We start from the raw sequence: 12,144 nt of genomic DNA, 5'->3' as shown, positions 1-12,144 counted from the left end.
ACCTATACATGACAAGTTCTTATTTGCTCAGAATGGTATAACAGGTCTAATTGCACCACCTGGGTCGGGTAAGACTTTCACTTATCTTAAAATGGCTGCACAACAACAAGAACTAGATGAGAAGAACCCATTCTATGAGTTAGTTGTTATTTGTAGTACTTCTGGTCAATTTGACCAAACCGTCAATTCGTTCAAAGATATTATAAAGAAGTCTAAGTTAGTATGTATAAAGGATACTGAGTTGTTAGATTGGATAAAGAAGTACCAAAGAAGAGTTTTGAAGTATAATGCTGTAAATGAGTATATAAATTCTAAGTTTAAAGACCCAAATGAGGAAATGCAGAGAATATTAGAGAAGAAACACTTCAGAAACAAACAGAAAGAGATAGAATACATTTCGAAGAAATTGCAATCGTATGATTGGAAGACTTACCCTCATAGGTGTCTTCTTATTTTAGATGATTTCGCCTCTCATCCTTTGTTAAAGAATAGAGAACAAGATATGTGTCGAATTCTTAAGAAACTTAGGCACTTTAACATTTCAGTCGTAATATGTGTACAGACAGCAAAGAGTTTAAGTAAGGATGTAAAGAGAATACTTACTGACATTATACTTTTCCCCGGATTGTCCGAAGACGATTTCATGGAACTTATGAAAGAGTCCATGGCAGGTAAGTTTGACAGACATGAACTATGGGAGAAGTACAAAGTCATACAAGACCCTCATACTTCTTTCAGAATTCATATCTATGCGAACAAAGTTCAAATTGTAAAAAGTCAATAAAAATAAATGGTTCATCTACCCTACTTGTTTGAAGTTGTCAAAATACTCTGTTATTTTTTCTTTCAGTAGCGGTAAGTCTTCTTTGAAGGTAAGTATTGTACAACCTTTCATATCATAGTGTGTTTGAGGTAACGTATCTTGAACTATTTGTTTCACATCTTCATTTGGGGTCATTGAAATCGGTAAGTTTTCGCGATAGAACCAATTTCTGTCAGATTTGTAAATCTTAGCAAGGTCGTAAAAGCTTTTGTTGTTTCTTCTGACTAAATGCAACATAACCATATCTCTGTCTTCTTCATTTTCCATCTCTTCAGTATAAATCATATACTTATAGTTCTTTTCCTTTCCTTTTGGTACCGAACGTGGTATTCTTTTCTGAATGCTTTTGTCTTTTGCTTGAAGTTTCTTTTCCATCTCTTCACGTTCCTGTCTATGAATTTCGTCAAGAAGTCTGTAAATATACCAAGCATAACGAGCTGAAGCCCACATTGCAACAGCATTTACAAGAAGTCTATGTACATAATATCCTCTCAAACCGTTTGGCAATTTTTCACGATTTTCATAGAGTTTTGGCGACTGGGGTTTTTTACCTACTCGCTGTTCTTCACTGTTTTCATAGAGTTTTGGCGACTGAGGTTTTTCTCGTAGTCGCTGTTCTTCACGATTTTCATAGAGTTTTGGCGACTGAGGTTTTTCTCGTAGTCGCTGTTCTTCACTGTTTTCAGAAAAAAGTATGTCTCGCTGTGCTTCGCTCAAAAGTTCTTGTGTGCTTTGGTTCCTAAACCAGTCTTGTGGTTTCTTAGTATCTGGAGCAAAACATGCTGTCAAAATACTTTGCATTTGGTACATATCGTCTTTGACCGAACGAATGAGACGGAGTTGTTTGTTAAACTGTATGTACTCGTATTCTTCATTTATAGCTTCATGGACTATAACTGTTGTTGTGTTCTCTGTTGTTGACATATCTGTCTTTACATACAAAATAAAAAAATAAATAAAAATAAAACTAACTTTATTTTTTCTATCTTAAGGAAATTCATGATTTTTGTGCTGAATTCAATAAAAATATAATTTAGGTGAAGAGGTGAGATTTCACCTCTTTTTTCACCTTTTTTCACCCCAGTTATTTTATAAGCGTTTTACATGGTAAACGTTATTTTTTAAATTTTGTGAAAACTCAACGGTTTGACACAAGCCATATGCCATTTTACTCAGAATTTTGTTGCTGAATTCAATAAAAATAATGTTTAGGTGAAGAGGTGAGATTTCACCCGTTTTTTCACCTAATTTTTCACCTCAGTTATTTTATAAGCGTTTTACATGAATTGTACGATGTATATTTGAAATCCTAAACAATTTCGTAGCTTCTATTTCTTCTTTTAGTACATCGAATGTTTTAACAATGCCGAAAGTTTCTTTATACTTCTTCTTGACGTCAGATAGAAGGAAATCGTCAGCAGTTGGATAGTTTTTGTTCAGAAATTCTAACATGTCCATTTTATTTTCTGCTTCTTTCTTTAAGTCTGCATAGTCGTTTCGCATTCTTTCTATCTCTTTGACTGAGTAGTTATATTTTCTTATTGCTGCTTTACATTTTGAACATTGCGGGTTCATTTTTGCGTTATATTCTGAAACCTTACCTGCTAAAACAACCAAGGCGTCAATGGTTTTCTTTAAATCTGAAGCAGTTGGTTTTATCTGTTCATTCCATACCTTACCTCTTCTATCTTTATCTCTTATCTGCCATACACATTTTGCAGCTAATGAAACAAAGTTGTCGTATGTCTTAAACTCCCTAGATTTATATATGTCAGAGATGTTTTTATATACCATGTCGCAGTATTTGTCCATAACTTTATGGTTGCAATGAAAACCAAGGAATTCATAATTTACCTTTCGTATGAACTTCTTTATTTCTACTGAGTCAGTTGGTTTCACTTCAATTTCATCGAATTCAGGAATAGTGAGTTTTTGTTGTTGGATTTCAGGCAATTTGGGTAAATGGTCGATGAGGTCCTCCATTTCATAAAGATACTGTTCATTTGTTTCATCTTTCGCACTACAGTCTAAATTACTTGTTAAAAGTTCCTGCTTTATCTTCTGGATTTCTGTTTCAAAAGTATATGAAGAAGGAATGAAGCTTTTCATCTCTACTAACATTGACGTAGGATTCATGACTAACGAGTTTGGTGAAGTTGTTTAAATTGTTGTTGTGCCGATTGTTGACATTTCTGTTCTTACATACAAAATAAAAAAATAAATAAAAATAAAACTAACTTTATTTTTTCTATCTTAAGGAAATTCATGAAAATTCAAGAGGGTGAAAAAACAGGTGAAAAAAGAGGTGAAATCTCACCTCTTCACCTAAATTATATTTTTTGGTCCGGGAACAACTTTCTCTCAATTGGAGCTGTAGCATACTCTTTGCGTAAGCGGTTCAGACCTTCTTCGAAGTCTTGGTCTCTCTTGGACTGAGATTGGAATTGCTGGGGTGGAGCTTGCTGGAACAACCAAGGGTTGGGGAAGTAAGGCATAGGTTGAGGAGGGTAGTTCGGGAAGCCTTGTGGTGGGTAGTAACCTTGAGGTGGAAATTGGTAGTAATTCGGAGGTCCTTGTTGGAACTGAGGTTGCTGAGGAGACTGTTGTGGTTCTTTAGGTTCCTCTGGTTTGGGAATGGACTCGGTTGGTGGGACGTCGGACATTCGTTTGTGTCCTGTCGGACCACAACGATAAAAATCTCTGCTACTAGCAGTACTTTTACTGACAGTAGCAGTACTTTTTCTGACAGTAGCAGTACTTTTACTGACAGTAGCAGTACTTTTTCTGACAGTAGCAGTACTTTTACTGACAGTAGCAGTACTTTATCGTCGAAAACCCTCTCAAATTTTCCTTTTTTCTGCTCCTAGCAGTACTTTTACTGACAGTAGCAGCAGTTTTACTGCTACTAGCAGTACTTTTACTGACAGTAGCAGTACTTTTACTGACAGTAGCAGTACTTTTACTGACAGTAGCAGTACTTTTACTGACAGTAGCAGTACTTTTTCTGACAGTAGCAGTACTTTTACTGACAGTAGCAGTACTTTTTCTGACAGTAGCAATGGTCGAGGTCGAACCTACCGACGAGGCAATTTACCTAATTGAAATTAACGAGCTTGTTAAAGACTTCCTCAGGCAGAATGTAAAAGGCAAGCTTGTTAACGGTTGGATAACGGGAAGGTCTACACTTCAGCTCGAGACTTCGACTGGAATTCCAATTCAAATACCAGACGGGACAGCCTACGATGGCATAAAGCAAGCAAAGAAGGAAGCTCTTGTTAAGTTCTTTGCAAAGCGCCCATGGATACAACTTCCAAACAGAGAGAGTCCAATTCCACGAATTATACAAATTCTCAAGGGTCTCCTTCACTTCTCTGGTCAGCCGTTCTACATAACCTCAGAAGACGACATCCAACCAGTTCAGTAAACATCTCATTTTAACTCACTTTTTTTATGTTTTTTGTGAAAGTGTCAAAAATAAATTGTTTTCATGAGTTTTCTACGATGTTAGAAAAAATGTTATTTTCTAATATCTTCACATCCAATACTTTTTCAGCACTTTTCCGTAGTTATATATGAAAGACAATTCGAGATAAAAGTCATAGTACAATGGAATAATATGTTGCACACCATTTGTTGTGAACCAAACTTGAAAGTCAGAGAAACTGTTACTAGATGGTTCGTAGAATTTAGAAGCAAAGTCATAAAAGTCCTTACCAATACATAGAAAACTATTGTTGCTTGAACTGAAAACTTGCATGACACATAACATTTTGAGGGTCAAACACGTTTCTATAAACCATCAAATCTGCTGGTGGAAGTATAAATTTAAATGGACCATCTGGTGGTAATGGTTCGTTCTGGTTTAGTAACCGAAGAAATTGTGCCCAAGAACGTTTGTCTACTTCCCAAAAAAAAAACTCTGTATCTCTTGGAGGGTTAATTTCAATCTTTTGAAATGAAACGGTGGAGTTCATCTTGTCATATTCTAGTTTCAGATAGTATGTTCCATTTAGTAAAGAGTCGTATTTTTTGAAATTCCCAATAATATTTGTTCATTTGAGTTTGAAAGTCATTTAGAGTTTTCTCAAGACTTTCGTCTGAACGAACTGTAAAGATTCTCATTTCGTCAAATTTGTCTATTAGACCATCAGAACCTTTATACTGCCCATGAAAATATACTGCGAACATAAATGCGTTAGTTCTATTTGAAAACAAAACTCTTCTAAATCCTATTGTCTTTGCATCTGAAGGACTTGAAGCCAACGAATTGGATAGTCAAACCTGTATGCTCGGGATGAAATTTCTTCATCTGAAATAGTCCTACCAGCATTTGTAAAGATATAGTCTAACGGTTTTGTATCTGCTACTTTTGTTCTTTGTTTTTCAACCTGAAGCATTTAATATATGTAAAAATATATTGTTTTAAAATGGTATGCCATATAGCTTCTTGAATTTGTTAAGAAGTATTTGAACGTATTCTCCATCTGTATCTCTAGTGTTTACATAAGCAAACTCAGCGTACATTTCAAATAAAATAAAAAAAATGTCACTTTTTTAAAAATAAATTTTTTATTTCATGCAATGTTTTATTTCTGGGCCGTCTTCAAGTATGCCCCAGTACTTACGCTTGGAGAGGACATGAATTTCGGTGAAAATTTTGTCCAATTTGAATCGACCCATCTTTTCACCGACCATACCCATTTCAATGAGTTTGTTATAGCCTTCTTCGTTCGTCATGAGTGCGTCAATGTTCTCATAGTAAACCTTCACTTTGGATTTGACTTCGGAGAAGAATTTGTTGTAGTTGTCAAGGACTGCCTTTGCGAACTGAGGGTAAGACCAATGTTCGACAATAGGTTTTAATGTGGTTACTAAGCCACTTTGACCTTGAGTGAATTCGTACTTCAAAACAAAAGGAGAAAACCTTTCAACAAAGTTGTCGACCTTCTTATAATGTTTACTCTTCATCTCTTGAGGTTTCTTAATGGAATATCCCCATGTCGAATTCATAAGCAATTTGAGTGTCATTAGTTAGTATGGTTAAGTTGGGTACGGCGGCACTGCGTTCCACCTTACACAAGTTAACCTTAAATATTTACGAAACCGTTAACGTAAATTTTACAACACAACCATAACACCAACTTAACCTTAAATATTTACAAAACCATCTGACACATAAATGACTTCACTAACGAACTCACTAATGTAAAAAATAAACGTTCTCACTATCGTTCTCACTAACGACTTCACTAATGTTCTCATAAATTTTCCTCAATATCTTCATCATCAGTGTTAACCCTATTGTAGTCATACTTGAAGCCATAAACTTTCTCTAACTTCTTAACGTACAATTTACATAACTTACCTTCGTCATCGTATGGTTTAATGATATAACTATTTCTATCTTTATACACAGTCAATGAAAAGTCAACTGGTCTCGGATGTATTTGAAAGAACATGTTATGCTCAGGAAGGAAGAATAAATGTTTAAATGTATGTTTGTTATACTGTGGAATTCGAATGAGTTGCTTTTGTTCTGTCATTTACATCCAAATAAAAATTTTCAGTAAAATAAAAAAATAAACTTAAAAATTAATGATATCACCACCCTCACACGTATGAAAACATAGCACAAAAATAAATTTAGGTGAAGTGGTGAGATCTCACCTCTTTTTTCACCTGTTTTTTCACCCTGTTGAATTCATTGCTTTATAACTCTCTTCCTTGGTTTCTTTTTAGTTGCTTTCTTCACATCTGTCTCCAACTTGACTGTCTTTCTTCTTCGTCCATAATGATACCAATTACTTCCACCAGTCAATGGGTCAAATGGTCGTTCATAAGGGTTTCCATACATTCCATAAGGCCCGTATGGATAAACCGCTAGTGGAGAAGAAACATTTTCTTTAGTTCCATCGACTCTATTTAAATGCATTGTTTCACCTTTCATCTGGTCATTAAAGTCTTTTGCGTGTTTTGCAAACTCATCGTCCTTTCCTAAAGCATTTTCTGACTCAGTCGCAACCAAATTGGATGCTTTATTTATGAGCCCTATTTTATTTAATCTTAACTTCTTTGCAACCCAGCCTCCAATCTTCCCTTTATTTGCATCTAATGTCTTCGAAACCCTTCCTCCACTCATTTTATTTACTGCGTCATAAGCTCCAAGTGCTTTTGCTCCAAATGCTAATGCTTTTGTTCCCATTGCGCCTAAAGCTGCCCAAGCTACCATTTACACCATATTAAAATCATCTCTCTTCAATATTATCTCATAAAAGTTCTCGTTACTGGAGAAAGTCAATGAAACATAAACATTCTCACGGGCTTCGCCCTCACCGCTTTGCGGTCTATCTAACTTATTTCTTATATCATTTATACGCTTCAAAATGTCTGAACAATTGCTAACATCTTCTACAACGGTTATTTCATCATGAATGACCTTCAAGAACAAACTCATTTAATATGCTATTAAAATCATCTCAATAATGAGTCCATCCTTTCCGTCTTTATGTAGCACAACATCTTTCATTGAAGAAGGTTCGACAAGTCTTATGTTAAACTTACTGACAAAGTTTGTTATACTATAATGCTTTGGCGGCGAATACATATAGTTTGAAAGACATAATATAGATTCTTCAGCAAATTCACTTATACTGGATTTTATAACAATGTTCTCACGAGACCAAATACCACCAATTGACAATCTTGTAAGCAATCCTGCTGAACCTTCTACTGTAAACGTCGATGGTAACATTCCACGAAGGTCATCTATTGACATCGTTGAGTCACTGAATTTAAAGATTTTCTTAAAGCAATCGTCATTATCTAACCATGCAATAGCTTTGAAGTTTTCATTCGAATATACATCTGCTTCATTAAATGTAAAACCTGACTTCTTTGCAGAGACGACTTTAAAATCTATTGAGTTTGTTTCAAAATTATATGCTATGGTAACTTCTGAAGGTAATGGATGTCCTTCCGCAGTCAGTTGTTCTCTCACTACCGTTTGAAGCTTTGTATTAAAAACTTTCATGTCATCTCCTGTATCTAAGTTCACATACACAGCAACAGGAAAACTATCTTGCTTCTTTGTTTCATCATTATACCTCAAAACATTAAAGTTCTTCAATAATATTGTTCTTCCTGCTGGAATACTTCGAACCTGTCTTATTTCAATAGCTTTCTCACCTCCTACATACTCTACCCAGTGTCTTGGATATTCATAAGTATACTGACTTTCTTGAATTTTGGTTGGTTTCATCATAACATGTTCATAGTATATCTTTATACTCTTGTCAGTTAGACTCGGTGCTATGTTCTGAATATTTCTGACTTGCATTTTTAATGGAGATAAAATGAAGCATTTAATACATGACGTAGATGAAGACATGAATGAAACTACAGACAAACTTAACTCTTCTCTTATTCTTCCTTTCAGTAAGGACTATGAGTTCTGTTCAAATGGCGTTTATTTCTATTGTGGAAAGATGGGGTCAGGAAAGACATTCAACCTCATTCGTCATATACTCATAACAGAGCGTTTAGGAAACGACTCTTACTATGACCAAATCATTATATCAGCAACTTCAGACTCTATGGACTCAACAGCGAAAACATTTATATCAAAAGTTCAAGCCTCTGTCGTTAAAGTTCCAGACAGTGAACTCATTGAATTTCTTCAACGTTACATTCGACGTAAGAGGAAATATTATGCCATCGTTGAATTTATACAGTCAGGAATGCAAAAGACTTCTGAGGAGATGGAAAGAATTATTGACAAACACCACTTACGTCAATACTCAGGAGTATACGATATGAAACGACTTACAAACTACATTCTATCAAAACTTTCAAAATACCCCTTCAAAAAATATCCTTCAAACACTCTGCTCGTTTGTGACGACTTCGCCGGAAAAGGTTTAGTGTCAAAACCAGACTCACCATTAGCTAACATCATAACTAAAGTCAGACATTACCATTTAACTGTAGCAATACTTATGCAAACATGGAGGTTTTTAGCTTTAAACATAAAACGTCTCATAACTGACTTCGTTATCTTTCAAGGTTTCTCACGCTATGATATTGAACTCATTTGGAAACAGTCAGGTATAACATTACCTTTTGAAGAAATTTGGGAAGCATATAAGTCTCTCATCTCTCCTCGTTCATACCTTGAGATTCATATCATGACTAATACCATTAAAGTCAAAAATATTCCATGGGAACGACCAACATTGTTTTAAAGTTTAACTTTCAATTGACTGATGGTAAACAAATTCCATGCATCTCTGTCGCCATTTCTGTTAATATTTTTGCTGTCATTCATATCATCCACTTCCCCATCCGTTAGCTTTTGAGGATATGCGTTAGAATAGCTGTTCTTAAATGAAGGCTTTTCACCTTTGAGAGCATAAACTCTATAACTTTCTGCATACTTTATGTTTGAACCTCCTGAGCCATCATTGACATAAATTTTTATAGGCTTCTACCCTTTGTTCATGTTCCTGCTTCTTCCCTTAGCTCTTTTGTTCAGTAGTTCTACATCTTTATACACAGCACCTGTCTCAGTGAATTCAACAATATTTTCATTCGTTAGCTTTACATTCAAACCCTTGTCGAGTATATTGTTCATTTCATACATATAAAAGGTTTTTATTCTATATGAAATGAGAAGCAAATCCATCTTAGCTGGTGCCGTTAATGTTCCAATTGAACCAACATCAAATGTTGACTCACGAACGACAAACAATATTGTCATAAAGAACTATAGTTCAGAGTGTTTGAAAGAAAAAGAACCAGAACTTAAGTCGGTGAATTTAAACACAGCTTCAAACGCTAACGCTACATCAGATGTTAAGTTAGAGTATCCACCACTGGACCAAATTCTTTCAAGAGAAGCCAACGACAACCCTTACACAAATGTCCAAACAAATCCTTCAGATAACGTAGACCATTACCTTCTTCAGTTATACCAAACAATTTTACTCAAAGACGATAAGAAGCTTTTGACAAATCTTATAAGTAAGAACCAAATAATTCTAACAAAGGAGGACCTTGAAAATGTTATATCACGAATAACAGGAAAGCAATGTGTCATTGACTATCTCGACCCTGAAATCGAATGCTGTGGTCAAACTCCACTATTCATGAAAATAGGTAACATCCGCATCATTGAAACACAAGGAACTACAGGAGTTGAGTTTAAGTATAGATATTCGAACGAGTATACAAAACTTTCAACAGAATATAAACTTTGTTTGAAATATGTTTTAGTAAATTAAAGCAGTCAGGAGGGCTCTTTGAGCCCATCTTGGCGCTTTGCGCCGTCAGTCAAAAAAATTTCAAGTTAGCAATTTGTAATATCTATCCAAAACTTCTTCAACAGTATCGAACTCATCTTCATAATGCAAACCTAATCTTATTGACTTGGTGCAGTTTTCACTAACACAATATTTTTCTGTTCTCTTGACTGACATAACTAACTCATTTGTTTCATCAAACAGCAACAACCAAAGTTCATGACCTAATACATAACATTCATACTTTATATTTTTAGCTCTGAGTTCTCTTGTAAGCTGTTGCATTTAATATTTTCTAAAAAGTCAACTTCAACAGTCATTCGCACTGGTGCCTTCAGTTCTACAGGCTCTCCTTGAAAGTCAACAAGTCTGAATTGCATGTCTTTCAAATTATGAGGACTAATGCGAACCCATTTACCTAAATGAGTTGCTATGACAGGAACGTTTGGAATGAACATTGAATTTACTTCATAACAGAAAGATTTATACTCTACTGAACCTTTACTATTAACTCCTGAAATGCCTGTGACATTAGCTATTTTAGACTCAATGTATAAACAATTACCATAACATACGTATGGAACAAATTTCATCTCAATCGTTTTGTCAACGCTTTTTAAAGGAAATGTCATATGGTATGCACCCAAAAGAAGTTGTACTCTATGACTCATTCGTGTTATCTTAAACTCCTTCTTGCTACTGAACTTCAATGTTCCCTCAGAAGAGAGTTCGACATCTATGTTGTCAATAGTTTCTTCATTTATGAGAGTATCTATGACTCCAGCAATTTTATCTATTCTATACTCTGCTCTGTTAGGAAATGTTATAACACTTCTTTTGTCATCTATTTCAATCTCTATGAAATCTGTTTCATCTGTTATGACAAAAGTTGCGATAGTATTGAAGTCAACAACTCTGAAAGCAAGCGCTTCATTCTGAAGACCTAAGTTTGTTTGTAACTTTACTGTCCCGTATTCGTTTGGGTCTGTACTTTGCAAATAGAACAACATTTTATTCTCATTAAAATATGACTATTGCTGCATATGCGTATGAAACAAATGAAGCAAGAAGAGCACATGAACTAGTAAACGAAAACTCAACTTTAACCATTGAAGGCAATGATTTAGTCATTGACGATGGAAAAACTAAAAAAGTCATTGATTTCGATACTTTTAACACGTATGACCCATTCATTACAATAAGTAAAGTTCCCATCATAAATGATGGAACGGTGCAATATATAAATTCTACAGTAGATGCCTCATTCGTGAAAGTATTAAATGTTCTCATTGAATTGTTAAAGAGCTTTCGATTTGACGACAACATTAAATGCCTAAAGAATTTAGTCATGAATGAGAAACAAATTCTCGGCGTTGCTGGTAACAGTAATGATGTACACCTTATGACATTAGAATATTATAACGAACATAAAGATGAACTGAAAGGAGAGAAGGGTGACACCGGACCTCAAGGACCACAAGGAATACAAGGAATACAAGGACCTCAGGCGAAAACGGTTTGGATGGTGAAGATGGAAAGGATGGAAAAACTGCTAAATCATGGATATGGAACCTTATAAATACTGGTTTAACAGCTGCTTCATATGGAGTTCTTCAATACCAAATCGGAAAGATATGGGCGGTACTTGGTGAAGAAGTTTTAAATGACGTTAAAAATGCTTTGAACTTCATTTCAAATGGTTCGGATACTATTAAAACTTTATCTGGTTGGATGCAAGAAACAAGGAGTCAAATAGATACTGTAAGACGTATAGCAAACAATGCACGTACGGGATTGGATACTTTACGAGAAGCACAAAATACACTAAAGGAAGCAAATGATATTCTTGGCTCAATCAGACATGCATGAAGATTGGCTTAAAGGTATTGACAAATCTTTAAAAAATCACAGTCAGTCTATTGCTGACTACAAGAAAAGTATAGATTTTTTACATAGTGCTATGGACGTACATGATGGAAGCATAAGGAACTTACTTAATGCTAACAATAACTTACCAGGAACTAT

The 12,144-nt window shown here is 35.0% G+C and overlaps 9 protein-coding genes across 9 annotated transcripts, besides 1 other annotated feature; 3 read left to right on the top strand and 6 right to left on the bottom strand.

The window, feature by feature from the left end:
* Positions 1-91: 91 nt before the first annotated feature.
* TVAGG3_0836940 (protein of unknown function, DUF4106 family) lies at positions 92-784 on the top strand (the record flags this gene model as incomplete). The annotated part of the gene is made up of 1 exon (XM_001297999.1): positions 92-784. The coding sequence occupies one exon, from the start codon at positions 92-94 to the stop codon at positions 782-784; it is 693 nt and encodes a 230-aa protein (XP_001298000.1).
* A 15-nt stretch (positions 785-799) lies between these two features.
* TVAGG3_0836930 (KilA, N-terminal/APSES-type HTH, DNA-binding family) lies at positions 800-1,747 on the bottom strand (the record flags this gene model as incomplete). The annotated part of the gene is made up of 1 exon (XM_001297998.1): positions 800-1,747. One exon carries the CDS (start codon positions 1,745-1,747, stop codon positions 800-802), a length of 948 nt encoding a protein of 315 aa, XP_001297999.1.
* A 342-nt stretch (positions 1,748-2,089) lies between these two features.
* On the bottom strand, positions 2,090-2,944 carry TVAGG3_0836920 (organellar and viral DNA polymerase type B; the record flags this gene model as incomplete). Its single annotated transcript, XM_001297997.1, has 1 exon — positions 2,090-2,944. The coding sequence occupies one exon, from the start codon at positions 2,942-2,944 to the stop codon at positions 2,090-2,092; it is 855 nt and encodes a 284-aa protein (XP_001297998.1).
* Positions 2,945-3,153: 209 nt separating this feature from the next.
* On the bottom strand, positions 3,154-3,486 carry TVAGG3_0836910 (uncharacterized protein; the record flags this gene model as incomplete). The annotated part of the gene is made up of 1 exon (XM_051248738.1): positions 3,154-3,486. The coding sequence occupies one exon, from the start codon at positions 3,484-3,486 to the stop codon at positions 3,154-3,156; it is 333 nt and encodes a 110-aa protein (XP_051084213.1).
* Positions 3,487-3,902: 416 nt separating this feature from the next.
* Positions 3,903-4,247, top strand: TVAGG3_0836900 (uncharacterized protein; the record flags this gene model as incomplete). Its single annotated transcript, XM_051248737.1, has 1 exon — positions 3,903-4,247. A coding segment is annotated over one exon (345 nt), but the record flags the coding sequence as incomplete, so codon positions are not given.
* A 1,145-nt stretch (positions 4,248-5,392) lies between these two features.
* TVAGG3_0836890 (DNA/RNA polymerases family) lies at positions 5,393-5,851 on the bottom strand (the record flags this gene model as incomplete). Its single annotated transcript, XM_051248736.1, has 1 exon — positions 5,393-5,851. The coding sequence occupies one exon, from the start codon at positions 5,849-5,851 to the stop codon at positions 5,393-5,395; it is 459 nt and encodes a 152-aa protein (XP_051084211.1).
* Position 5,852: 1 nt separating this feature from the next.
* Positions 5,853-12,144: part of a mobile genetic element that runs on past the window's edge.
* On the bottom strand, positions 6,525-7,052 carry TVAGG3_0836880 (protein of unknown function, DUF4107 family; the record flags this gene model as incomplete). Its single annotated transcript, XM_051248735.1, has 1 exon — positions 6,525-7,052. One exon carries the CDS (start codon positions 7,050-7,052, stop codon positions 6,525-6,527), a length of 528 nt encoding a protein of 175 aa, XP_051084210.1.
* On the top strand, positions 9,487-10,101 carry TVAGG3_0836870 (uncharacterized protein; the record flags this gene model as incomplete). Its single annotated transcript, XM_051248734.1, has 1 exon — positions 9,487-10,101. The coding sequence occupies one exon, from the start codon at positions 9,487-9,489 to the stop codon at positions 10,099-10,101; it is 615 nt and encodes a 204-aa protein (XP_051084209.1).
* On the bottom strand, positions 10,365-11,129 carry TVAGG3_0836860 (uncharacterized protein; the record flags this gene model as incomplete). Its single annotated transcript, XM_051248733.1, has 1 exon — positions 10,365-11,129. The coding sequence occupies one exon, from the start codon at positions 11,127-11,129 to the stop codon at positions 10,365-10,367; it is 765 nt and encodes a 254-aa protein (XP_051084208.1).

Source organism: Trichomonas vaginalis, chromosome VI (assembly GCF_026262505.1).
Source record: "Trichomonas vaginalis G3 chromosome VI, whole genome shotgun sequence".
NCBI lineage: Eukaryota > Parabasalia > Trichomonadida > Trichomonadidae > Trichomonas > Trichomonas vaginalis.
Note: the sequence above shows the minus strand (reverse complement) of the source record. Positions and strands in the feature narration are given on the sequence as shown.